This window comes from Fusarium redolens (genome assembly GCF_020744475.1).
Source record: "Fusarium redolens strain MPI-CAGE-AT-0023 chromosome Unknown BKA55scaffold_6, whole genome shotgun sequence".
Lineage (NCBI taxonomy): Eukaryota > Fungi > Ascomycota > Sordariomycetes > Hypocreales > Nectriaceae > Fusarium > Fusarium redolens.
In genome coordinates, this window is record NW_025763669.1 from 660,680 (window position 1) to 686,278 (window position 25,599).

Consider the following 25,599-nt stretch of genomic DNA (forward strand, 5'->3'; position numbering starts at 1 on the left):
CTAATTGAAGGATGCCGAATATGATAGAGATGACGACTTCAGCAGAAAGGGTTCCTTGGGCCATGGCTCGATGTGTTGATCAGACAGATTGGATAATGATTGGATGATGAAATTGCTTGTTTTAAGGTTCGCTGGAGAGAATTGATTGTGTCTGAGAAAGACTGTATTGAAACTTTTTGGGTGAAGTTAGCCATTATGAACAAACAACTCCGCCTTTTAATGGTATGACTTCTACGGATAGTAGTTTTGCAGCTGCTAGCATACGTCAAGAACTCGGGGGCTGTTTGTAGTTCTGCACCTCAGTCATCACCGGCTGTTGGTTCCTAACCATTACCCCTTACAGCCGTGAGCATACGCTGAGGAATCCAGGTCTGTGTTATAGCTTATATCTAAGCCACCTACGGTCGCTAATAGTTGTTGGCTGCCAATTGATACCCCTGCTAAAACTGGAATAGTAGTTTCGCAGCAGCCAGCATACGCCAAGAAATCCAGGTCTGCATTGTGACTCGTATCCAAGCTTAACAGTTGTTGGCTGATACCCCTGTCAAGGCTGGAATAGTACTTTTGAGTCATGGCGTCTGAAAAGACCCCCGACCTCAACAATTGGCTGTGATGTTTTCTATGTCTTAGAATACGTACTGAAAAATTGGAGTTTTGGAGTTCAGGCCGCCCTGAAATAGTACTTTTGCGAAATGCAATAAGGCAGCCTGGCGGCTTATGCTTGGATCTTGACCGCCACCTGTTGGCTGCTTGGGCTGATTCGGATGGATTTTGTCATTGCCAGAATAGGACTTTTTCGCTGTCACGGCTTTGATCTTTTTATATTTTAGATAGTCTTCGACAAAACCGCGTTCTTCTTCGTCTGTAATCGCCTTTTATAATTTTCTTCGCCCCCCCCCCTCTGTCATAGAAATCCAGCATCAACATGGATTCTCTAATCTCCTCACAATATCTCTTCCATGCACTCCATCCACTCGGCGAACCTGGCGTAAATGCAGAGCCTGGTGGCTTAACTCAGCAGAACCAAGCGCTGATTGGACACTTTGCTCCCGCTGAGAACCATGTATTTCCTCCCCCAATTCTCTTGCATCATCATGGTTCTCATCAACCTCAAAATGTGTCTGCCGTCAACAATTTCGATGCTCAATCTATGGCCCCTCCCCCGAAGCAACGAAGGAAGAAGGCTCCGACTCTACGCGCCAAGGACTGGGAGCCGTATAAAGCCCGAGTCCTCGAACTCCATGACACACAGAAAAAACCTCTGAATGAAGTCAGGGAGATAATAGAGAAAGAATTTGGCTTTACTGCTGAGTATGATATTTGCCCCGGTTGAAAATATGCACAAACCCCTTTTAACTAAGTTACTTATACTATAGAATACGTCAGTATCGAACACGAATAACACAATGGGGGAAGGACAAGAACATCAAGCCAGCAGAAATGGCAGCTATTGTCAGAAAGAGACAACAAAGAAAGATTCTTGAAAGTGAAAAAAGAGAGCAAATATTCACAGTTAGGGACAGAGAAGTCGAACCACAAAAGATCGATCGATGGATGAGCAGACATGAAATTTCTCAAACACACTTGTATGCTCCTAGTCCCGCAGCGTGTAAGCCAATATTCACGATTTACGTATTGCAGCTGACACCAATTCGAAAGCTACTCCATCCGCCGTGGATTGCCGGACTGTGTCTGAAAGAGGTTCCATAGCTGAAAGTCCAGCTTTCTCAGAAATGAGCTTGAATTTCTCCTCAGGGGGCTCTACTCCAAGGGCTCTGAGCCCAGTGGCATCCCCTTCTACACAATCCATCGCGGGAACAATCCCAAGTTGGGGCAATACTTTTACTGGACAGAGTCCGGCCCCTATCTATCAAAGCCTTCCAGCCCAACCCCCGGCTTCAAGTTCTGTTCAGGCGCCTTCAAGTTCTATCTCGGTCCTACGGCAATATCGTTACCAGCAAGCTCAAGAGGAGTATCTACGACAAGAACTATCCATGGCAGAGACTATGTCCGTTAATGAACATCTTCCGACCCTTGATTTAGCGACCAGTCTGGCCCAAGTACTTATTGCACAAGGAAGATATAAATCTGCAGAAGAGATGATTCACAGGGTAGTGGAAGGCTATAAAAAGGAAAGCCAAAGCGAGAGTGCAAAGGCACTCGATGCTTTCGACCTTCTCGGGCGACTTTTTCTCCACCGGGGACTCTATAGTGAGGCTGAAAAACACCTTAGACGGACGTTCAAATCCAAGAAGGACGTTCTAGGAGAGGAGCATCCATCCACCCTGGTCAGTATGAGCCGCCTTTCGACGGCATACATATTTCAGAACCGGTATCTGGAAGCTGAAGAACTTGAGCTGCAAGCATTGGAGATAAGTACGAGGGTACTTGGTGAAGTGCATCCAGAGACGATGTTGCGTGAATCAAACTTGGGGCTTATATATACTCGACTGGGGCGACTACACGAGGCCGAGTGCCTGATACAACAAGCATTGTATCTAAGCAAAACATTGTTTGGAGATGAGCATACCCGGACGCTACTCAACATGAATAGGCTATTGTCTGTTTTTACTCACCAAGGGCTTTGGGACAAGGCAGAAATACTCGCGATACAAGTGGCGGATTTGGGAACGAAACTACTCGGGGAAGAACATCCCTCTACGGTCCAAGGTAAGGCTAACTTGGCTTTAGTATTTGAGAGTCAAGGGCGATTGTGGGAGGCTGAAGAGCTATGTGTTCAGGTGTTGATGACTAGGAAGACACTTGGGCAGAATCATCCCGACACTATTTCTTCCATAGACGATTTCATCAAAATGTACGAGAGACAGGGAAATTATAAGGAAGCTGCGGTGCTTACGAACAGAAGATTTTTTTTAGCGAGGGAAGGATACTGATTATTGATGAGATGTTTGAATTTTCTTTTTCTTTTTGAAGGGAATACCTAGGCAAACTTAGTCTATGGATGGCCGTAGGCAGATAACGCTAGCTGGCGGCAGGAGTTATAAAGCCATCTGCATAATATACAAAAACAAGTTGGAACAAGTTTAAACTCATAGTATAGGAGTCCAGGATGTTCGTGTGGTGACGATGCATCAAGGCAGTAGAACAATAGTCTGTTGTAGGACACTTTCTTATCAGCATTTATGCTATAGCCATTATTACGCATTATGGTATAATGTCTAAAATGTGAGCCGGACGTGTTATTTGTAGTTGAGACCTGTGGCTGAGAGCATATAATCACCACCCAGAGCTTAAGCTGTTCAACTGTTGTAGGTCACGCGACAGTAACAGTCAAAGAACAAGCAGTACCCATGTTCCAACGAGTCATGCTTGACTAATATTAAATAACGAAGTGACTCAGTTGTGAGGAATGCTGGCTGGCTGATGAATAAGGCGGTCGAGTGTATCAATGTAATGCTGACTGATGCTGATGCTGATGCTGATGTCGATGTCGATGATTAGAGCGCCCTACCCGAAGTTAATCGACGCCTCCCGTGTGTGAGTGGGTAAATCGAGACACAGTTTAGACTACCCTGTAGATTGACAAAAAGGGAAAACAACACGTTGGCAGATGTTTTCGCGTAGAAAAATTGTTAATCTTGGTAATTAGTCTCAAGTTAATATGAATAATATTTCAACATCGCCTCATTTTCACGAATCCTTCAAAATAATTCTGTAGGGCTGCTTCAGTTGCATAAGCGCTCAGCCATTCCTCCACCGCTAGAGCCAGTTGGGAAGGGTTCACTCTTTGGCTGCCGTCCCCTCTCGGCAGAACGAGGCAAGCCCAGGCCCATTCCAGGGCATCAGCCAATGCCAAATCTCAGATGAGCGGGGCTTGTTTTGGTATGGTCGTGGCCTGGACCTTGATTCGGAGCCTCCACTTCCACTCTCTCTCTAATCTTCCCGAGCACTCCATCCATCCATGACCATCCAATGCCATCCTTGAATGTTTGGTTATACGTCTTTATTCATTCCTCCCTCTCTTTACTTGTTTTGGTCACATATCATCCACCAACTTCGCCCGAGTCTTTGCTCTGGCTTGATAAACTATTTATTATATTAGCACCTCGCTTCAAGTCCCTTCACTCCATTGCGTCACGACGTCTCGACATCTCCTTGTTGCCTGTTGTGCGCGTCCTGTTGTGACACTCATCATCTCAACGTTTTTAACCGCCAAGCTTACGCCGCCCACGCATACGCATCACATCCCATTTCATCTGACCGCTGTCTTGCGCTCAACTGTCTTGCCGCCAAATCATCGCTTGAAGATCGTATTGCTACATCAACAGGGGCCCGAGGCCTCGAAGTTCCCAATGTCGAATAAGAACGAGGCCTTGTCCTCGATGGATCCCTTCTCACCTGCACATCAACCCGACGAGGGTTACTCCGAAGATCCTCTTACACCAACCGTGAATCAAGAGTTATCGACCGCCCTTGCTACGCTGCGTTCTCCCTCCGACTTGAGCACATGGCTTGTCGCGAACTCGTCGCTTCTACCCCTCCAGGTCAGAACAGGTACGTTGTGTTGATTGGATTGCTAAGCTCTGTTTGCTGACTATTCACAGAACTGACCATGGCGTTACTCGACAACCTGCCCACGTCCGTCATCGCCGAGATCGTCCACCGATTGAATCCGAGACTCTACATCGACTTTATTCAATACCTCCCCGCTGAAATCTGTCTTAAGATTCTAGGTTTCCTCGATCCCGTTTCCCTCGTGAGTGTTACGCAGACATGCCGCGCCTGGTACGAATTGGCACTTGACCGAAAGCTATGGGAGCGTCTATACTATATGGAGGGGTGGAAGACCATCATGAGCGAGATCGAAGCCTGCGAGACTAAGGTAAACAACGGTCTCGACCACTCGATCCGCCACCTCAACCGACTCCAGTCGATGCAGGACGCCCATCCGAACAAGATTCGCGCTGTTGTCAATTCTGATGAGGACCTCGAGATGACAGATGGTGACCGCACGCCTGGCCCCAGCGAGACCTTGGCCAGTGGAAGCATGTTCGGTAGCCCTTCTTCCTCCTTCTCGTCGAGTCGACCCGCAATCGTACCCATGGGCGACATGGACCTTGATGGTTTGTCGAGTAGGAACCCGAGCTTGGATCGAACACTTTCCTCATCTTCCGACAGCAGAGGAAAGCGTAAAGAACCCAGCGACGATACCGAGTCCTCTCTCGCTTCAATGTCGCTAGCCGATGCAGCCAACACATTACCACCATCATCATTATATATCTGGGATGTGGGTCGATCACGATATCGTATTAACTGGCGCTATCTGTACGGCATGCGACGGAAGTTAGAGGCGAATTGGGAGCTTGGCAAATACAGCACATTCCAGTTTCCTCATCCCAATTTCCCCGAGGAAGGACATCAGGAATGCGTATACGCTCTACAGTTCGACAAAGACTACTTGGTGAGCGGTAGCAGGGATCAGACCATGCGTATCTGGAACGTGCGCACCCGCCGACTTGTCCGACCACCTCTGATAGGACACATGGGCTCCGTCTTGTGTCTCCAGTTCGATGCTGACCCCGAAGAAGATCTCCTTGTTTCTGGAAGTAGTGACTCCAATGTCTTCATCTGGAAGTTTTCGACTGGTGAGCTGGTGCAGAAACTAACAAGAGCCCATCACGAGTCCGTTCTCAACGTGCGCTTTGATAAAAGAATTCTAGTTACGTCTTCCAAGGATAAGACGATCAAGATCTTCAACAGGCGCCCCTTGAGACATGGCGATTTGGGATACAACGGAGGCGATCTGGTCGGCCCAGTACCTGTGCACCTGCGACGGTACGGTTATGAGCCGGACCTGTCTCAGGAGCTTCCTGTCAAGCCTCCATTCACCATGATCGGTCGTCTGGATGGTCACAGTGCTGCTGTGAACGCAATTCAAGTTCGTGACAAGACTATTGTTTCTGTATCAGGAGATAGGCATATCAAGGTATGGAGGTGGCCAGATCAGGCTTGTACTCAGACGATTCCAGCACACGACAAGGGGATAGCGTGCGTGGAGTTTGATGGGCGCAGGATTGTGAGTGGTAGCAGTGACTGGGAAGTATGCATCTTCGATGCACCTACTGGTCTTAAGGTTGCTCAGTTGCGAGGACACGCACACCTGGTTCGTACTGTCCAAGCTGGGTTCGGTGATCTGCCTTACAGCACAACAGAAGACGAGGCAGAAGCCAAGGCGGTTGATGCTGAGTACTTCCGAGCGCTTGAGGCTGGTGAGATTGACAATACCATGGACCGAAGGCATAGGAGAGACCGTCGGGCAAATGCTGGAAGCTCTCGGCCTCAAGATGTTCAGGCATTTGGCGCCAAGGTTCCCCCTGGAGGTGGTGGAGGCAGAAAGTATGGTCGCATTGTATCTGGTTCCTATGATCAGAGCATCATTATTTGGCGACGCGACAAGGAAGGTGTTTGGAAGCCCGCAATCCATCTCCGACAAGAAGAGGCTGCTGCGGCTGCTCAACGTGAGGCTGCTGCCAGTTTGTCGAGCGCAACGTCGAACGTCGCGATGGCCGGATCTCTGGCTAGTAGGTCTTCACATTCATCGACCATCGTACCACGATCTCCGCCTACGAACGGCACTCCTCTCGGACCTTTGATGCTACGCGATCACCACGGGGATACCCAACGAACGGCAAACTCATATCAAGTGCTGATCGACCAGGCGGTACCCCTTGGCCCCAGCTCGTTGCAGCACGTGCTGGCGACATACCCAATTGCGCTGGCTCACCACTCTTACTTACAAACTGCCATTGAACGCGAGACATCGCCTTTGATCCGAGCCCAGCTTAGAGGGGTGGTAACGGATGCTTTGGCCAATCTCCAAATTCGCCAAATGCCAATGCGACAGCAGTCGAGTTCTGGTAGTTCTCACTTGTCTAGTGATAGCGGCCGTACCAACCCGAGATCCGGTCAAACGCCTCATGCGGTACCCGTTCCAGGAGGACCAGTTGCGCAACCTCCCGTCGTGGCTAATAACCATGCACAAGGTGCGCCTCCTGGACAACCCCAACCTCCGATTCACAATGGCCATCATGCAGGCCACCATCCCCATATCGCCGCGGCCGAGAACACGTCAGCACGAGTCTTCAAGCTACAATTTGATGCGCATAAAATTATTTGCTGTAGTCAAACTCCGACAATTGTTGGATGGGATTTCTGTAATAAGGATCCCGCATTAGAAGAAGCTGTCCGATTCTTTGCAACGGTCGATTAGATCTGCAATTTCGATACATAAACGTATATCCAGAAAGCATTCTTTTGAGCGAGGGAGTTGGGTTATATGGGCTTGGCAGGGTGTTTATCGAGAATAACTGCAGAATCACCAAGAGTTCCACTGGCTACAGTACCATGTCTTGTGTACAAGTGCGTACTGGACACTTGCGGATGCTCAAGATCGATGTTCTTGGACAGGTAGAAAATACAAGTTTAATGCATTCATAACAATAATGGAAGAGTGAAATGATGTGCTTGGGTGACCCTACGAACCTAACCAACGCCAAGACAAGCAAAACCCACGTAGACAACCCCGAGTAGCCTAACATGATCCAGCGACGCCCTTCGTTAACCAGCAACCTGCTTCACCTTATCCTCAGTCTGGGGAGGCTCGTCTACAAACTCTGGCACGACCTCATCCTGCAAGAAACCCGGCACAGCACCGCCCATCTCATGCTCCATCTCAACCTCCATCCCCAACGCCTCCAACTCAGCATCCAACTCATCCTCCTCCACATCCTCGGGAATGTCATAACTCCTCGCCAAACTCTCCTGAATCTCATTACCCACATCCATCAGATCCGCCATCTCATCCTGCAACCTCTCAATCTTATCAATGTCGATCTTTCCATACTGTTTCTTCAGCTCCTTATTCGTCGTCTTCATCGCATCGACCTGCGTCATCACGTTCTTCAAGTTATCCTGCATGTTGTTCGCCTGCTCCATGTTCCACACTTGACTCTCGAGCTTGTCCTTCTCTGCCTCATACGCTTTGCGGCGCTGCAGCACCTTGAGGGCTTTTTGCTTCATCGCTTGCTTGCCGGGTCCTTCGCGCATGCGGGATAGCTTTTCTTGGTAGGCGCCTAGTTCGGCGTTAAGGGCTTTGAGTTTGGTGTCGACGGAGGATATGCGGGTGTCGAGGTTGGTTATGGCGCCGTTGAGGGTGGGTTTTGGGCCCGCGGGCTTGGAGCCGAAGAGGCGGTTCATCTTGACGTTTGTAGGGGGTCTATGTTTGTGCAGAGAGGTTGTTGTTTGTAGTGGGAGAGTGTAGAGTGTAGATGCGCGGTGTGTGTCGTGGAGGTGGTGGTTGTAAGGGTCGGAAATGGTGGCCTGGAGAGATGACGTTCACTGCGCACACGGCTCAAAGATGGATGGATGGACATGGAGCGAGCGGCGGGGCGGGGCGGACACCCCGCCTTGGATCCGACTCAAATCGAGCTACCCTATACCATCAGATGCAGAAGTCACAAGGACAGAGTTTGAGGCACAATTCTGAGTCGCATTGAGTAAATAAGTAATAAAAGCATGTATCACCATATCGAGATGTGTTTTTTTCCAATGATTCAGTAGTTTTCCAAGGCCAATCCAGCCCATTTTCGGCATGTTGTTGGAATTGTCGCATTCTATAGTAAAAGGACCCACAGAAAGTAAACAAACATTCCTGTCAACCAGAAAAGACCCTGACCTGGCCTAGCACAACCGCTGGTTCCCGCTTATAGTTCAGGGATTTTTATCACGGATGTCAAATTTAATGCTATTATTCAGTTTGTGGTACTCGGGAAGAACTTGTGACTTGAGCAAAGATTTGAACCATCTCTGGCTTGTGAGACATGCTATTACTCGCCACGGGAGAAGCTCATTAGATTGCAATAGCCAAGCTCCAGGACAGGGCGACACGGCACTTCAGTGTCATTCATGAAATGTGATTGGTCTTGGTGCTTTGTCAATGTCTAACTTTGATCTACACCTTTAAGCATGTTCCAACGTCTCGAGTTAACATCTGGAGGCTCAATACATAATAATGGCGGTTATACATACAATAATGAATATTGACAATAGTATGGAGTAAAATCAACCTCATTTTAGGCTCTTGTTGATCCTTGGCACTCTCATTTACAAAAGGTAGATCGTGGTGGCCCGTGGTTCGACAATGATCTTTAAGACCAAACGTAAATGGAATCACCACCAGTGAATCAACAATTGAACAATGATAGCCCACAGCAACGAGAATCATCCGCCTCAAAGCCAATAAAGTCTCAATTGTTTACTCTCACCTGTCATTGACAGGCCATCACTGCTTGCCAGCTGCCAACAGTGGACCCTGAAAGCGGTGACCATATGTGACCCACAATTATCTGGTGCCACAGACGCGTCTGGAGCTTCAAGCCCAAAGCGCCTCCATCTTCGCAGCCCACATCGAAATTCATTCGCAAAACAAAACAAACTCTCAACCTTTTTGCGCACCAGCACTTGACTTCACCCACGAACTCTTCACGAACTCGACTGCTACTTCGCAAAAACTTTCTACACAATATTCAGCTTCTTCAAGCTTTATTTTCACCTTTTCGCATCCTCTTCGCAACGTTACCCCGTATCGCGGGAGGTTTGTTTACTTTAAACCTTCTCTTCCGCGCTGCATCTTCGCGATGGCGGCTGCGGATGTCCCCAAATGGGGCTTTGGGCAAGAGCCCATGCAAATGTAAGTATCTATCCTGATCTTGAAGCTATCATGTCGTCTCTTGAAAATGCTGACATTTTATTTACAGTAAACCCGTTGCGGCTGACTTCATACCCCATTTCGCGACCACTGGCGACACTCGTGTCGACGCAGGCAAGACGTAAGTTTGCTCGACCGTTGAACTCAAATTAACCTCACTAACGGTTCTACAGATTCTTGAACTTCGGCAACTTTGCGTTCAAGCAGTCTCTCACCCGACCGCCCGCATGGGAACGTGTTCCTACACATTCGCTTGCTGCTCCCAGCTCGAACCGACAGATCATGCGCCGAGTTACAATCTCCAACGAACGCCAGCCTGCTGCACCTTTCGTCATCTTCCCAAACGTCTCCGCTGTTCCTGTTCCTACTCGTGAGGAAATCGGTTTCAACCATCATCTTCCCCGCAAAGTCCAGCGACGACCATCCTACGAACATGTCTCTAGAGAAGCAGTGTTCGAGGACATGTTGATGTTCTCCCATGCACAGCACATGCACAATCTCATGACGGCTAAGGGTAAGCAACTTCTGAACATTTGCGCTGATCTTCACTGACACTTCATCTAGTCGACGTCGTGAACAACCTTATCGAGACTCAATCTGGTCCTACACTCGAAGATATGCAAGCTGTTCGCCGAGGAATTCCACAAATCGTTCCGCTCAAGCGACCTGCCAAATTTATCAGTACCGATACCGCCGATGCAGACAGCTCTCCCGTTTCCCTGGTCCCTGCCAGAGGTAACCGATTGACACTGTACAATGATATGCTTCTTCAGATCCAGGCTGCCAACCGATCAGGAATGGAGTCTGTCGATCTCAGCACTGCGTCTATCACAGATGTCTCTACCGCACTGCGGAACAGTCGCCGGGACCCTCGAAAGCGCCTCGCTGCCCTTGGCGAGCCCGACCTCTCCATCATCATGGATGAGGATGAGCCTGAGAGTCCCACCGTCGTTCGTGAACCTGTTCTCTCTGCCGAGACCCGTTCTCCCAAGAAGCGACTTGCTCGTCTCACAAGCGAGGTCATCAAGAAGGGCGTTCTGCGTCTTTCTGGCGGCTTTACCAAACTTCTCCCAGGTTCTCCCAGCAAGACTCCTGGTTCTCCTACCAAGTCGAAGCGCGGTTCCTCACCTCCCGCTCAGTCTTCCAGCCCCGTCTATGGATCTACTGCTACTGCCGCCGCCAAGGACAACATGTCCACTGAGTCCGTCGCTGACTCTCCCATCCGTCCTGGTCGAACTTTCCGAGTGCCGTCCGAGTGTGATTCATCTTCTTTCGAAGATACGGGTCTCCCAGAGACCCCTAACAAGGCGTCTTCGCCTGTCCTCAACTACTCGCGACCCATCGCTCCCACTCCTTCTCAGTGGAACCGACCTGAGCCCTCAACTCCCTCCACTCCTGCTACCCAGAGCGCTCCCGTCAACCCTGTCACCCCTATGCAGACCGACAGCCCCATCGGTCTCGCTGCCCTTCTTCCTGCCATCCTCCCTCCCTCTACCCCTCAGCCGCGAGGCTGCACACTCGAAGTCCCCAGCCAAGGCGACAGTGTGTCTTTCGACTTCGGAAAGGAGTCCCCCTTCCGTAGCTCTCTTTCTTGGATGGCTCCTCCTGTTCTGGCCACTGAGCCCAAGCGTATCAAGAACGCTAACCAGGCGCGCCGTCGCCAGAGCGAACCTCTGCTCCGCAAGTTCCTCGACACCCAAGCTCGTCGTCGCTCGACTTCTCCCCGAAAGGTCCAATTCCAACAGGAGGGGCTCTTCCACGATGTCATTTCTATAACCTCACTGTTTGACATCACCTACGAATCCCCCGCGAAGGCCGCTGTCACCGATGCAGCCAATGAGACTTCTGGTCTCGATTCTACTACCTCTCCACCCAACGAGCCTGCAGCTGATAGCGCGGCCGATGAAACCTCTCACCCTAACGACACGGCTCCCACTTCTCCCAGGCCTGCAGCTGATAGCGCGGCCGAGCACGCTCTTCCTCTTGACACTATCATGGAGGAGAGTGTTGCTAACGAGGCTGACCCCATTGAGGCAGCCAAACCTACCGAAGGCGAGCCTGACTTGGGTTATGCCAGTGTTCTCACTGAGAACCTATGGTTACGAGACCTTAACTCTTCACCGGCCGCAGCTCCCACCAACCAACATGACGAGGAACTCACCACCGTCCAGTCACCCACTACTGTTGCCGAGTCACCTGCCACCCAACCCCCCACTGCTTCTGACCAAGGTGTCGTCAACATCGACGTCCGCCAGAATCCCGATATTTTCGGGACGCAAATATCCTCACCTCCAGCCCCCGCTCCTATCCAGAACCTTTCTCGCATGGCCGATGACGCCTGCAATGGCCACACTAAGGTCGTGGTCACTGAGGAAAACGGTAGACTCTTCGTCCGATTTAAGCTGTCGGCCAGATATGCCTACATGTTCCCTGCAAGCCAAGGGCTCAATGATTCTCTCTCGTTCTCTCCATCCGTCGACATTTCTACACCCAGACCCCGACCTGTCGACTCTACCATGCAGACTCCTGATCTCAGCAGCTTCGGTCACTTTACCAGCCCATCTCCAGGCGCACTCCATACCCCCGAACCTCAATCCACCGAGTCTCTCCTTAAGACACCTGATATCAGCGGTGTCGGTGTTATCGACCGCCCCTCCCCCGGTGGATACGATACACCTGAACTTCCTCAAGATGACAACACTATTGTCTTTGGCGAGCCTGCTACAACTGGCCGACCTTCTTCTATCCGACGCACTCCTCGCCGTCAAAGTGAGATGACCCCCTTAAAGCGTGCTACAAGAAACGCAATGGGTATCTCGAATGGGCCTGCCACACCTCAATTCTCGACACCGGTCGCGGATGCTGGCGATCAGACATTGATAATGTCCTGGGACGACGCAGAAACACCTGGTCAGCAAGGTGACACTCCCCCAGTTGTCCCTGCCCAAGAGGCAGAAGCCGCGGACAATGGTCAGCAGGACTTGGACAGCCCAGGGCGCGACTACTTGCGCGATTTCATAAAGCGTCATCGACAAACCACTGCACCCTCTACTACTCCTGCCATAAACACCACCAGCACCAGCACCACCACCCTCACACCCGCCGCCGAAATTACCCCTGCCGTCAAGACTACTGAGGCTGGGTCTCCCATCGCCTCGGCTACAAAACGCCAGCCTCTCGGGGCACGAAGCCCTAACAGGGGTAGCCCGATGAAGGCCAAACGAAAGCACGACGGTGAAGTCGATAACGAGCACAAGTTACCCGCCAAAAAGGCGAAGGTTGACGAGGCGGCGGGTGAGGCAGCAGGCTCGATCCGCAAGGTCACTCGAAAGACCAAGGCTAAGCGCCAGAAGGCAGAGTTGGCCATCGACATGACGGATCTTCCCTCTGCCTCCACCACCACCACCACTGCCACTACCTCAGACACTCCCACCGGCAAGCAGGTTGACGAGCTTGCCACCACCACACCAGTCACCCGCCGATCGTCTCGGCTCCGAAGTCAAGACCATCCAAGCAGCGCCCCCAAATCCTCACTCCCTACGCCCATCAAGCTCGGCCGAGCTGGTGCTGGCCGCAGCCTCCCAAAGAAGGCTCGCAGTGAGGAGGACGAGTTGGCTCGCAAGACAAGGGCCAACACCAAGCGTAACATGGGTAAGGCCGAGTTACCTGCTGAGGTCCTCGTTAGACTCGCGGACCAGGCAGAGAAGAACTCAGACCATAGTCAGGAGTCGGAGAGGTCCGCCAGTGGTCGACGTGTGGAGTGGAACCAGCCCCTGGAGAAGGTGCAGGGAGAGGAGCCCAAGAAAGGGCGGGCCAAGGACAAGGCCACACAAGGACAGACGGGCATCTCGAAGCCCAAGGCGAAGCGGGCCACCAAGGTCGCAGCGGATCTGGGCATGGTGGCCAATGGCACACCCGCCAAACCCCAGCGTGTGACGCGTTCCAGCGCACGCTCTGGGGTTTGAGCACCCAGAAGTCCTCCAACAGATGGAGACGGCTGCTTTGGTGGTTGGCGGCTTTGCTTTTGTTTTACGATTTTTTGTTTTCGACATACGGCGCCGGCACCAGTTGGTGCACAAGGACGAGGACGAGGACAAGGACAACGGCAGCTTTCTTTCTGGCGGCGTTTGGGAGGGAGGGCTCCCGACGCCTTTTGTGCGAGTTTTCACGAGTGCATGAAGCATTGCGAGGCGTTGGTGGTTGCGCAAAGATACCACATTTTGGAAGTTTTTGGGACCTGTTTTCGGTGGACGACGCAGGTCGGTGTACGGGTTTAAAGTCCTCGGGATGAGGCTGGAAAACATAGATGCCCGGGATGGGCCATGGTACGAGAATAAGACTTGATTCACAGATGATATTGCCTTGCTCTGTGATTTGCCAGATGTGATTTATTGAAGACTATGATCTGTCGGAGAGGATTGGGTTTACTGTCGGTACATCTTATGATCATTGCTTATGAGTCTAACTCTACTAACCACACGTAGGGATAGTTTAAGTTACGGTATTGAGACATCAATGAACAAGCACTCCTCAATAAGCGATCTATTGCGAACTCTATAGTCAGGTGGGAATAATTCATAATTCATAATTTATATCTATCTAATTGGCAAACCCTAAGTCTTTATTTACGATAGCGACAGTATTAATCGGCAGTAATGATGTCAAAACGTCAATGCTAAGATAGGACGGAGACGACAGCCTCATCGAATGTTGTGTTAGATCGTGATCTTGAGCGATTTCATGATTGGGGCATCAGCTGCCTTAGTTATAACGAGCTTCACTGGCAAAGCAAGGGTAGTTTCGGCGTGTCGAGACATGAAGTCTCGCCAGCTGCTTCGGTGGCAGCGGCCTTCGCAGGGGATTCAACGGCAATGTCAAACAGCGAGGTGATAGAAAAGTCATTAGGATCACTCTTCTCTATGATGGTGTCAAGAGGAATACTGTGCTCGGCCGCGCTTGAAGCTACTAGCTTTAGGGGGATGACGGTATCGCTCGTCAGCTGTGGTGATAGGTGGCTTTGGCGATCGACTGCTTGGACTCGTTTGTATATATGGATTGCATTCTTTTTCCGTCGGTGATGTGAGGGACAACACTGCTCATCATCCGAAGATGATCAGGTTTGAGAGGCTTTGTGAGAAGAATGGCGAGAACCTCCAGAAGGCGGGCAACAGCCCAAGCCTTAAGAGCGATCTTGTATCCGGCCAAACCGACCATGCTTCTGGTGTTGACATGGATGCTGGAACTTATCCCGGGCCAGGTATATAAGTGAGTCTAGTTGCCTGAAGGGTTTAGTGATTAGGTATGAATCAAATCACTGGCTGAATCCCAGGCGTTGTTGCAACCTGGATGTAGCTGATACCGCCCAGTATAAAGGACTTGCACCTTGCTCCAATACCCTGAATCGATGTTCCGCCCACTGCGATTCTTGTGGACTGTTGTAGATTTTGAACATCTTCTTAATTGCCTTTTCTACGTCATGGCTCCACAGCGTTGGTGATGGCCCCTGACTCTGAGTTGGATGCCACCTCTTCAAGGGGCACTGCTGAGACTTCGTGATTGAAGCATAGATAAGCTATATACCTGCTGGTTGAGACCATCGACAAACTCATAAAACGGCTGAGTGTGATAGAGGGAAGACATTTCAGACAGGCAGTCTCGCCACCGAGGTCCAGTTGGGTGCAATGAGGCTGTACATGACCCCCAAGGAGCTGGCAACAAGTCGCGGCAGAACCAGCTCGGCTAGAGGTCCTGGAGATGGGTGGCCAGGCTCCACCTCGATTATCATATATATCTAGATCTTATATTAGTAGAGTACTATCTTCAGTAGATAAGACTCACTTTATAGTATAGAAGATTGCCTTTGCTATGGAACGGCTGGTGTTGGGGTTCAGACAGCTTGGAGATTTGCCACCGAGTCTATTCTCCTAACTTTATAATATCGTTTTCGTTCTTCTTGGGTGGGTTCTTCCAGCCAGACTTGCAATTTGGCGACCTTTCAACCGAACGCTGCCCTGGCTACATTCTCTCCTCGCTAATGGAGATGACGTCCCATGACATCTTTCGGCGCTCGTGTTGTTCATTGAACCAACGATAGAGACGATTCAGACTGATGTTCCATGGCATCAAGTACAGCGAAGTTGTCAGGCTCAGCCTGGTTCACAGACAAATGGTGTAGGCAGTGCCCTGCTTGACGAATGTATCTGATGTCGACTGTTGACGTTACTGAATGTTGTCTGTAGACTTACATATAACAATGTTGAACTCTGTACGCGGTATCTGACGTTGTTCTAGTAGGGACTCGACTTGCAAAGAAGACACCTTGGTGGCTGTGACATCGAATCTGCCAAAGCAGGCAGGCTCTGACAGTCGACCCGATGACAAGAAGCAGTTTGTTCTCAAAGTGAACTCGTCGTCCACAGCTACGCAGGGATGAATAATATTTAATGACCATGTCGGACTTGGAAGAGTATGTCTATTGATGGCGATGAACATTTCACCACAGTACGGGGCGAGTTCTCAAGCTTTGCTCAGCTGTTTATCTGTTAGACTTGGTGTCTGGACCAGGGGAGAGTTGGTGCTTACGAGGTGGAGGACCTGATCGCTGACGATCTCCCCGATAAGTCTTGGATGATATATATATATAATCCAGGAAAAGGAATCGACATCAGGATCATATAAGTGTTATACTATAGCAGGATTATACTATAGAGTTGAGTAGTTGAGAAAGTTCAAGTCTTTCATCGGTCTCAAGAGCTCTATTTATACTTTTTCCAGCTCAGTTTGCATCTAGGCAGCCTCTTTACAATATCTCTTCCCCATATCATTCACATCATTCACATCACCACCAAACTCCAAATATCGCCATCACCAAGCATCACCAAACCCAATCCTCATCTTCACATCCATCCAAACTCCAAAAAGGTTGTCAAACCCCCTCAATACCCAACAAGGTTTTCTTTCCCCCTCCACGCGTCCCATGAGTCTAAATAAAGCACACATCCCCCGATGTGAATGCACATACCCGTTTCAATCTCACACAACCTCTTCTCTCCCCACCAAATACTCACCACAAATACAATACAGACAGAAAAACCCCTCACGGAAACCCGCATCATAGTGAAACACCAGATCTGCTGTCAAAACCACGGCTCATCCTTCCCTTCCCCGACGCCATCAAACGAAACAAAAAGCCCCCTCCCTACAAACTTCTGTGCTCACACTGCCTTGACTTTGACTTTGTGTACCCATCTGTATCACGTTGGCGTCAACGCGTTATCCCTGTTTGTCACATCCGCAAATAAATTCTTTTTAGAATAAAACTGTATCTAGTGTCGTCATCACTCCAAACCAAACATCCAATAACAATCTTTAAAAACCCGTATTTTTTTTAATTTTTTTTTTACAAACTCGTGTTGCTGAAAGAGAAGGGGGGGCGTCAATCAGCCATCGTCGCTTGTGGAGGGTCGCGTCGTGCCGCGCTGTGTATCACGACATCGTCAAGTTGCAGTCTAGAGTAGAGTGCTTACCAAGAAAGACCAAACGATTCGATTCGATTGATGAATTGTTTGTGGCGCTTCGCTTGGATGACCCGTGTTTGGACCACGACTTCAAGGCATATTCCACGACATGGGCTGTCAGTCACAGCTGAGACACACGCAAAAAAGTTAATTTAATTCTTTTTTATTATTCTTTTTGCTTTGCTTCAATCATTATCTCCTCGTCACCAAGGTTTGTTTACCAAGGCCGGAGAGCTGTCCAAGTTTCGACAGCCATTAATATCGTCCCCTCACCCTCCGCCAGTTCCAAACCAAATACACCAAATAGTAATCCCCCATGATACATACACATGATTGTACACATTCATCCCCTTTGTGACATGTTTCTCCCTGATTTCAAATCCATACAATCAAACCCTTTACTTGCGTCTGCAATGTCCGGGGATAAATGTTTGTAATGTGCGCTGTGCTGTCTTGTGTTTGTGCATTGCATCCTTGTGTCAGGTTGCCATGCCGTGCACTCCAGTTTCATGGCGGGGAAAGCAAATGTAAAAGTAAAAAAAGGCAAAATCCAACTCCTGCAAGCTAGAGCTGCGTCGCTTCGCTGTACATGCTCTGCTCTGCTCTGCTCGCTGTTCTTTGTTTTTGTACCCCAGGTCCAGGTTCCGTCTAAACTTTTTCGACTTCTCGATTCGCTTTGCTTTTCGAATATCCAGGTTCCCTCTGTTCAACGCCCCGCACTTCCCATTATATACACTTCTAAACAATAAACAATAATGTGCAAGCCTTCTCCCCACGGAGAAGGCCAAGGTCGTATGTTGTGCCGTCGTGGCTATATCGGGATCAAATGTCCCAAAAAAATGAAAGGAATGACATGAGTCGGGGTATCTCTGTAAAAAGAATAGTGCAAAATAGGACATGAAAGAAGTAGAAACGCCAGCAACCCCATGATAGCTGGCTTTATCATCCAACGACTTCTAGTTTGGTCTAGTCGTCATCGTCGTGGCAGTCATTAAATTTGGTCGTTGATCCGTGATCCAGTTCGTGTTTGCTGGAGGGGACCATTATTTTCGTAGGCCGACTTTGCCTGCGAGGTTCTTCCAGAATCGTGCTCCCTTGCGCTCTTCGCTGTGCGTCCGTAGCATCACCTCGTCTCGTTGCATGGGTCCTACAATGTCTTCGTCGCCTCGGGAGGGGAACTTGCCATCCGCACCCACCAGTCGGGGAATTGCGCTGGGAAGTCCATCCTCCAGGCGTTTCCATTGCATACCCGCAAAGACATCGTCCATAGGAGGTGGTCGACCAAGGATGGAGCCACCGCTATTGGCCCGTGATCGTCCGCGGCCACGGCTGCGGCTTCGTGAGGCGCTTGTCGAACCAGGAGCAGAGCTGGTAGCTTGCACAATCTCCGACATGAGTCCATCGTGGGTTGACCTCCATCGCTTCTCGATATCGGCCCATTTGGCCTCAGTAAGGCCGTAGATCTTGCTGGTTTCGCCGTAGTTCTCACCCGTGCGCACCAAGTGCTTGGTGTAGTTACATCGTGCTGTGTCCCAATCGTTACGCAACTGTTGAAGGGCCTCCATGTTCACAGTCTCGGGTTGATAAGGCTGCGGTGTGATGGTGAAGTTGGCATGACCAAGGCGATCCGACCACTCATCGTGCTCCTGCAGGATCGAAGGGAGAGGGATCGGAACCTCAGGACTGTTGGAACCAAATCGGAAGGACGACACTGAAGGCTTCGTGCTCAGAGAGGGTCTAGGGAACTGTGTCGCAGAAGGGACCGGTGACGGTACTTCGGTAGTCGAAGAGGGTGGTGCAATGGTCGGCGATTGCAGAGGTGACTCAGGCGGTGGGCCGCTCAATGGGCTGGTCATCAAAGGAGGCAGTAGAGGGGTGGTGGCCAGTCCTCGTTCTCGCTCAAGGTCAGCTTGCTCAACAAGAGCCTGCGCCTTCTCTATGTCGATAGGCGCAGGCAAGTTGATGCTCTCAGTGCTGCCATAGTAGGATACTGCCGGGGTGGGAAGTCCAGTGTTTTCCAACATGCGCTCCTGTCCAGGTCGGCTGGGTGCAGACATGGACGACGATCGACTTGAAGGGCCTCCAGATAGCACAACGCTCTCCAAGCTGAGTTCGGTGCTAGGTGAGAGCATCGGGTTGCCCCTGCGGGTGTTGGGGTTCCAGCGCGTGAGACTAGGGAAACGGGCACCAATTCGTGACGTTAGTCCAGCAAAGGGTGACTCGCTACCGGATCGCTTCTTGCGGGATCGCTCGTCCATGGGGGTGTCACCGTCACTCAAGAAATCCATGTCGTAGTCGATATCGTAATCGCGAACAATGTTTCCATGGAACATGACATCTTCGGAACTATTTCGGGGCTCGCACAGGTTGTCGCCTACACGGGAAGGGTATGGGTTAGTAACTCCACGATCACCAAGACGAAGACGGCAGGCCAAGCACGATTTCCCGGAAGATACGACAGCCTGGCCAGGCGGACAAGACATACACAAACAGTCATAGAGACTAAACTGGTCCGAAGGGGCAAGACTATCACGGTTGTTGTTCTCTGTGTTGTCTGTGACGGTGTTGTGTTCAGGTTCCAAAGGCTCTTCTTGAACATCGGGCAATGACCGCATTGGGGGTTTTGTGTGGACCGATTGTGTGGGCGAAGGAGTCTCGTTCAATTGCGGTGGAAGATCAAGAGAAGAAGTCGAGCTCGACATTCGGAAGTGACCCTTTCCAGGGGAGAAAGTCGGGGTGATTGGCGAAGTAATATCGGAGGAGGACGAGTTTGTTGTGTAGTAGACGTAGGAGAGGTCGGTCTCGGGGCTAACTTGCACCTCCCACTTACGGCGCTCCTCTACCAACTGCGGGAGAAGCAGCGGCTTGAGCCTTGGCGACATGATGTCGGCCGGTACGGTCGAGGCCGTTATGATTGCGAAGTTGTCGAAAAGACGAACGACTACTGCCTCTGTTGTATATGGTGTTGTTTTTGTTTTGGTGTTGGGGAGAAAAACAGAAGAAGAGGAAAACAAAAAGTTGGAGGGATGCTTCGGGAGGTGGATGTTGATAGAGGCAGTGACACAGCAGCCAAGTTGGGTTAGCTTCGTGCAGTGTCTGGTCTCTAAGAGCTAAGGTAGTGTTGTCGCTGTCTGTCTGTCGGGCCAAGTGGCGGCGGATCCGGGGACCGGGGGTGCTTCTTTTTTCCCCACTGAGACCGGGGTGGGATTCTGGGAGGGTACTGGGAACGACAGGATGTGGATGTGGATGGGTGAAGTGGGTGAACAAGACAAGGGTCAGAGCAAGGCGGGTCTCTCAAGCCCAAGCCTGAACAGACTCTTGGCCTCTCTCCTCGCAACTTTTTTCTTCTCTCTGTCTGAGTGGAACAAAAAATGGTGGGGTACCGTTGGGTAGGAGTCAACGAGGAAACGGTTCCCGATGGTGGATTTTTTTCTTGCTCCAAGTGGGCTGTGTCCGACAGAGACTACCTTAGGGCGGGGACTGACTCTGGTGGTTGACTCTGACTCTTGTTTTCTTGTTGACGTTTGGGGTGGTCGGGTCGGTTCAAGAAAAACAAACGTTTTGGTTGCTGGTTGCTTTTTTTACTGTAGCTCACCGTTTGAGCGGTGCTGGTTGGTTGTCCTCGTGAGGGCGGGTGTGTGACTCGTAACAAGTGATATCGATGTTTGACAGTATCAGATGTATTCAATGACGACAGATAGTCGACAATGTTGGTAGAGTTGTTGTTTGATCAAGCAAAGAGTCGTTGGAGGAAAGAAGAAATTATCCGGGCATGACGGTCGTTTATCAAAGGTGGGAGGAGGTTATGCATGGGGTGATTGACTGCTGATGAGTTCTCGGACGTCTGCTTGTCTGTATGCGAGCGACTCTGACTGTCTGGGCGGCGGCTGGGCAGGGCTGGGACCACTACGCGATAGAGCACAGCACAGCACAACACAACACAGAGCAATGACAGGGCCTTGCGAGTGTAGTCAGTGGATGTAACTGAGAACAAGCGCTCGCTCGTCCACGTGTTATTGAACCGAGGATTGGGCGCGACTACATATGAGTGTTGGCTATCTACTCAGAACCGCGGCTGTATCTTATGTGATAAGGTGTTATCGTGGTGTTGTGCTCTATGTATAAAATATGCGTATGTAATGTAATGTAAATGTACGTCTGTCTAGTAGAGGGTGAGGTGATGCTATGTGGTGGACTGGATGACCGGTGAGGTGGCTGCCATCTTCGGTACAGAGTCCTTCCGTTGTGCCTCTTTTCAATGTCCCCTCTTCAACTGCATAATGGAGTCTGTAATGACAGGCGGTGATGGATTAACCGTACCCGACGTTGCGTTCTCGACATGCAGTGTAGTCGAAGCTGCGTATACCTCTTGTTCGACTGCAGGGATAAGAGGTTGGCTGACGTTCAGGCTCTGGGGCACGGAAGCGGGGGAAGAGCCCTGACGAAACGCTGCTGTGTCTCTTCTCGCGGCTGGTGTTAATTGTTTCTTCTGCTGCAACTCTTGACAAGGGTTCAAACTGTGACGTGGGAAATAAGGTGATGAGGAGATGAATCCAAGAAATTCACTGGTTCAGTGACTGGCAGTTGTTCAAAACCTGCTTGTCTGCAGTGAGACCGTACAGCAGCTTACAGTGGACGCTTACAGCACGTACAGGCCCAGATTTTGATTTTTCTATACGGAGGGCTTCAGGCAAGTGGGGCCATGTTTCCGCGGTGGACTTCCAGTGGGAGGAGGTTGGGTCCAAAAGCACAGAGTTTCAATGAAACAGTAAGGGCTTACAGTGGCTGGGTTTATTCAGAGCGAGAGAGCCACGATGCGCAAGGGGAATTGCCCGTGCGCTGACGAGGCTGTCCGTGTTGTTTACATGATCGACACAAACGGCAACCCGAAACAATGACATTGATATTGATATTGACATTGTAGACAGACGAAACAAAGGCTGCAGAACATGCACGGGCAAAGAAAGCCTAAACTTGACTTTGACCTAACTTTGAGTCAGACGCCAACTGCAATAGCAGGACTGTACGAACGATATTCGATTGGGGGAACCGCATGGACCCTGAAAGAGAAAACAAACCAGAGCAGCAAACCTAGGATCCATCCATGACCGAGAGACTTTGGTAGTTGGATTACAGGGGTCTTCCCTCGACAATTGCTAATCGATGATGGTGTAAAGTCAATTCAATTTTGTGTTTGTATAAGCATTTTATACACAAACATAATTCTCTATTGCCGTCTCTTTATGCAATTCACTAACAAGACACAATCAATTTTATACTTCTGTGGCTCAAACGTTGGAAACCCGTTTTGTGTAACTCCCGAAATGGTAAGAACTGGAATGCATTCCCCGAAAGCAAGCTCCCAGCTTCGCTTTCACATGGAAGCAAACCAAGCTCTAGCTCCCCCTCTTGCCATTGGATGCAAAGATCATCACTTTGAAGTTTTTGGTTTGTTTGTTTTACCCGCATTCCAATTCATTGACCTCACCATTTTTGCCGATCACGTTTCTTTTTGCTAGCACTCAATCCTACGCTCATTCTCTCCAAATCTCCTCATTCAACCTTTCGTTCCGCTTTGGGCCTGGACCCAGCTCTTCGAAAGTCTGGTTCCCTGTCAGCCAGGGTTCTCAATAGGCGATGAGCATCAAGAAGCCGGCGACATGGGTTAAGCAGCTTAGATAGGGAAAGTTTGGAGGAGTCAGCAGGGGGTACGTAGCCTTGCACTGAAGCATCGTATCTGGGCTGGGCTGGCACCGCCTCTCTGGGTCAACCTCGATTCTGTCATGACCCTTCTCTGTCCATCCTTGCCCCGGATTCTCATGGGATCAGTGAGTTTTAGAAGACCGGACTTGCGGTATGGTAATTGCCGTTGGGTTTGCACTTCACCGTTATCTCTGACTCTAGGCTCTTTCGCTAGACCAGGCGACTTGTGCCGTTGTGGAAACCTGGCTTTGGAAGCGGAAATCCAGCCCGAACATTTCTCTGCTGACGGGAGCTTCCAATTTTCGCTCTTGATCCCGCCACCAATAAACTCAAACCAGCAACCGAATTGCCAAACCATTGACCGAAGCCGCTGACGGCACAACTCAACTCTATGTGCGAAAAGAAGAAGAAAAAAGTAACCACCTTTGTCTTTTTTCCCTTGGCACCGGCTGAATTAACTTGTTGAGCTTTCTGGCTATGCAATATTACGTCGCTATTCACAGCTTCAATGGAAGAAGCCATTTTGTCGATCACTTCTCCCTTTGAGATAGAGACTGAGCGTTGGACTTGTTTCCGCGAGACAACTGGGTCTTCCTGTTTCCCCGTCCTCGCAATTCCACCCGTTCTGTTTCCAGCTCATGACTTGGGCCTCAACTGACCGTTTGGCTGAGTTGACCGCCTACAGTCAACTACCGGTCAACCGCGGGCCATTTCATCAGAGCGAGGACGGATGTTTCCGATACACTTGATTTGCTTCTTTTTGATGGGCGACAGAGAGTCATTCACAGTCGCCTTGTTTGAGGCCATTGCATCGTTCCGCGCCCCTCCAAAAGACCGCCTTCTCGCCTAGTGGTTGGCCGTCGTCCTGCTCCAAGACCCTTGACAATATTCGAGATGGAGTGACACATCGAGTGAATGCATCGAGATACATCGATACAATACAGTCGCAACTCGCGATTACTCTACCTTGTCATTGACAAGCAAGGCCTTCCATGTCTTTCATTTCTTTGCTTTGTCATGTCATGTCTTCAATTTTGCATCCTGTCGCGCGACAGACTCGTGGCCAACGGGGCACGCCTACCCATCGCGGCATAGCGTCCGCAGTCCAAGCTTTCCAGCGGAAGGGAAGCGACGCCGATGGTGCGCCGGGATCCCATGGAACAACATGGAAGGCCCTCTAGCCTCGCCGGCGGGTCTCGGTGGCTACAAAGCTTGACACCGAGAGGCTGCTTGGAGCCGCCAAAGCCACGCCAACTTGCACCGGCGTCCAGCGTTCCGGGAACAGTTGTTTGATGAAAAGCTTAACCCTCAACTGCTCATTTTACTTGTCTCCAGCCATGTCTGTGACTGTCGATCTACCAGGTCCCTAACCAGTCGTCTTTCATCGGTCAAAATCGTGATCTCCAAGTGTTGATCGCCCGGGGAAGAGGCAAGCAATTCGTGGAGAGCGTCGGAGAATTAACAAATCTGCTCGTATTGAAGCAATTACATGCCCCATCGGCATAAATTTACGTTTTGAAGCATCACCGTTCTCGGATGAATACACCGGTTGTATCCTCTTCTACCGACCAGCACGCAAGATGTTGATACGTACTGCCAGTTGTCGGGCGCGTTGCCAGACCGTTAGCCATCCTCCAGCAGCCACGATGACCCTGAGCCCCGGGTTGAAAGCCCTGTTGCATTAGCCTCACCACGGTACCTGGGCCGACATTGGAAGGAAGTCTTTGGAGGCTGACCGTTGTGCCCGCGGAAGGTTTCAAGGATTCCGCCCTTGCGCTTGTGTTCCTTGTCATTGGGACCTTTCAACAATGGACATGGGTGTTGAGAGGCTCCAATCAAGGCTTTACACACAATCAAAGACTTCTTGATGGTTCAGACCTGCCGGTTTTGCTCGCTTGCATTTGACATTGATAACGATTGCGCCATGGTGAACAAAGTTACAAATCCAACACCGAGACTTTAGCTTCATCCTTGTATGGACATGGGCGCTATAATGCGCGAATTGCTGTGATAGACTCAGCCCCAGTGGCGCTACTATCAAGTCTTGTTGAACTCGTTTAACATCAGAAGACATCGCTTGGAAGTGTCTGTTTGAGTTTACACTTAATAGTTCGTTGAGCTGTCAGATACGCGTGCAAACCATGTGGCAGAGGAAGACGGAAAGGTCACTGTTGAGAGGAGACAGGAAGTTCGGGTTGGTTGACAGAACCTTCTCTGAAGAGCTAGTTGCTCGTCCGGTGCCGGAGTTGCATATTTCGTTACTATTCCAATGCCGTTCATGTGGTTTATGGTCTTGAATCAAGGACCAAGTCCATGTTGATGATGTTTGTGGTACACCATTGAGGCACTCTTTCCGCCAATGGTAAGCTGTATCTTCAAGGCCAATGTCCCGGAGTTGAAGTCAACAACTTTATCACATCCCGGATGCAACTCGGAATCTTCAATGTACTCAATCCATGTTCGCACAAACTCAATTCAACAGAGATTCCGACCCTCCACCATCCTGCAACTGCTAGGGCTTGAGAGTCCCATCTGAGGCACAATTAGTTGCGCCGAAGTTGCTTCTGCTCTCATGGTTCATAAAAGTCTTCGTTAACTAGGGCTTGTTGATTGGCTGACCACTCCCGTTTAGGCCCCTTGCAGGACTCTTTG

The 25,599-nt window shown here is 50.2% G+C and overlaps 5 protein-coding genes across 5 annotated transcripts; 2 read left to right on the forward strand and 3 right to left on the reverse strand.

Moving 5' to 3' along the window:
• Positions 1-925: 925 nt before the first annotated feature.
• BKA55DRAFT_537697 (uncharacterized protein) lies at positions 926-2,894 on the forward strand (the record flags this gene model as incomplete). The annotated part of the gene is made up of 3 exons (XM_046189946.1): positions 926-1,311; positions 1,377-1,609; positions 1,642-2,894. The coding sequence occupies 3 exons, from the start codon at positions 926-928 to the stop codon at positions 2,892-2,894; spliced, it is 1,872 nt and encodes a 623-aa protein (XP_046050853.1).
• Positions 2,895-3,904: 1,010 nt separating this feature from the next.
• BKA55DRAFT_640430 (uncharacterized protein) lies at positions 3,905-7,449 on the forward strand. The gene is made up of 2 exons (XM_046197129.1): positions 3,905-4,515; positions 4,566-7,449. Exons 1-2 carry the CDS (start codon positions 4,314-4,316, stop codon positions 7,229-7,231), a joined length of 2,868 nt encoding a protein of 955 aa, XP_046050854.1. The 5' UTR covers positions 3,905-4,313; the 3' UTR covers positions 7,232-7,449.
• BKA55DRAFT_563739 (Snf7 family) lies at positions 7,450-8,414 on the reverse strand. Its single transcript, XM_046192429.1, has one exon. It carries the CDS (start codon positions 8,215-8,217, stop codon positions 7,579-7,581), a length of 639 nt encoding a protein of 212 aa, XP_046050855.1. The 5' UTR covers positions 8,218-8,414; the 3' UTR covers positions 7,450-7,578.
• A 6,787-nt stretch (positions 8,415-15,201) lies between these two features.
• BKA55DRAFT_537701 (uncharacterized protein) lies at positions 15,202-16,219 on the reverse strand (the record flags this gene model as incomplete). The annotated part of the gene is made up of 2 exons (XM_046189947.1): positions 15,202-15,518; positions 15,973-16,219. The coding sequence occupies 2 exons, from the start codon at positions 16,217-16,219 to the stop codon at positions 15,202-15,204; spliced, it is 564 nt and encodes a 187-aa protein (XP_046050856.1).
• Positions 16,220-18,287: 2,068 nt separating this feature from the next.
• Positions 18,288-20,126, reverse strand: BKA55DRAFT_537702 (uncharacterized protein; the record flags this gene model as incomplete). Its single annotated transcript, XM_046189948.1, has 1 exon — positions 18,288-20,126. One exon carries the CDS (start codon positions 20,124-20,126, stop codon positions 18,288-18,290), a length of 1,839 nt encoding a protein of 612 aa, XP_046050857.1.
• Between the last annotated feature and the right edge of the window lie 5,473 nt (positions 20,127-25,599).

Excerpts from the sequence above, each read along its gene's own strand:
- BKA55DRAFT_640430 (XM_046197129.1), top strand. The coding sequence starts at position 4,314 with ATGTCGAATAAGAACGAGGCCTTGTCCTCGATGGATCCCTTCTCACCT. Across the intron at positions 4,516-4,565 it reads ACCCCTCCAGGTCAGAACAG|AACTGACCATGGCGTTACTC; the intron begins GTACGTTGTGTT and ends GACTATTCACAG.
- BKA55DRAFT_563739 (XM_046192429.1), bottom strand. The coding sequence starts at position 8,217 with ATGAACCGCCTCTTCGGCTCCAAGCCCGCGGGCCCAAAACCCACCCTC.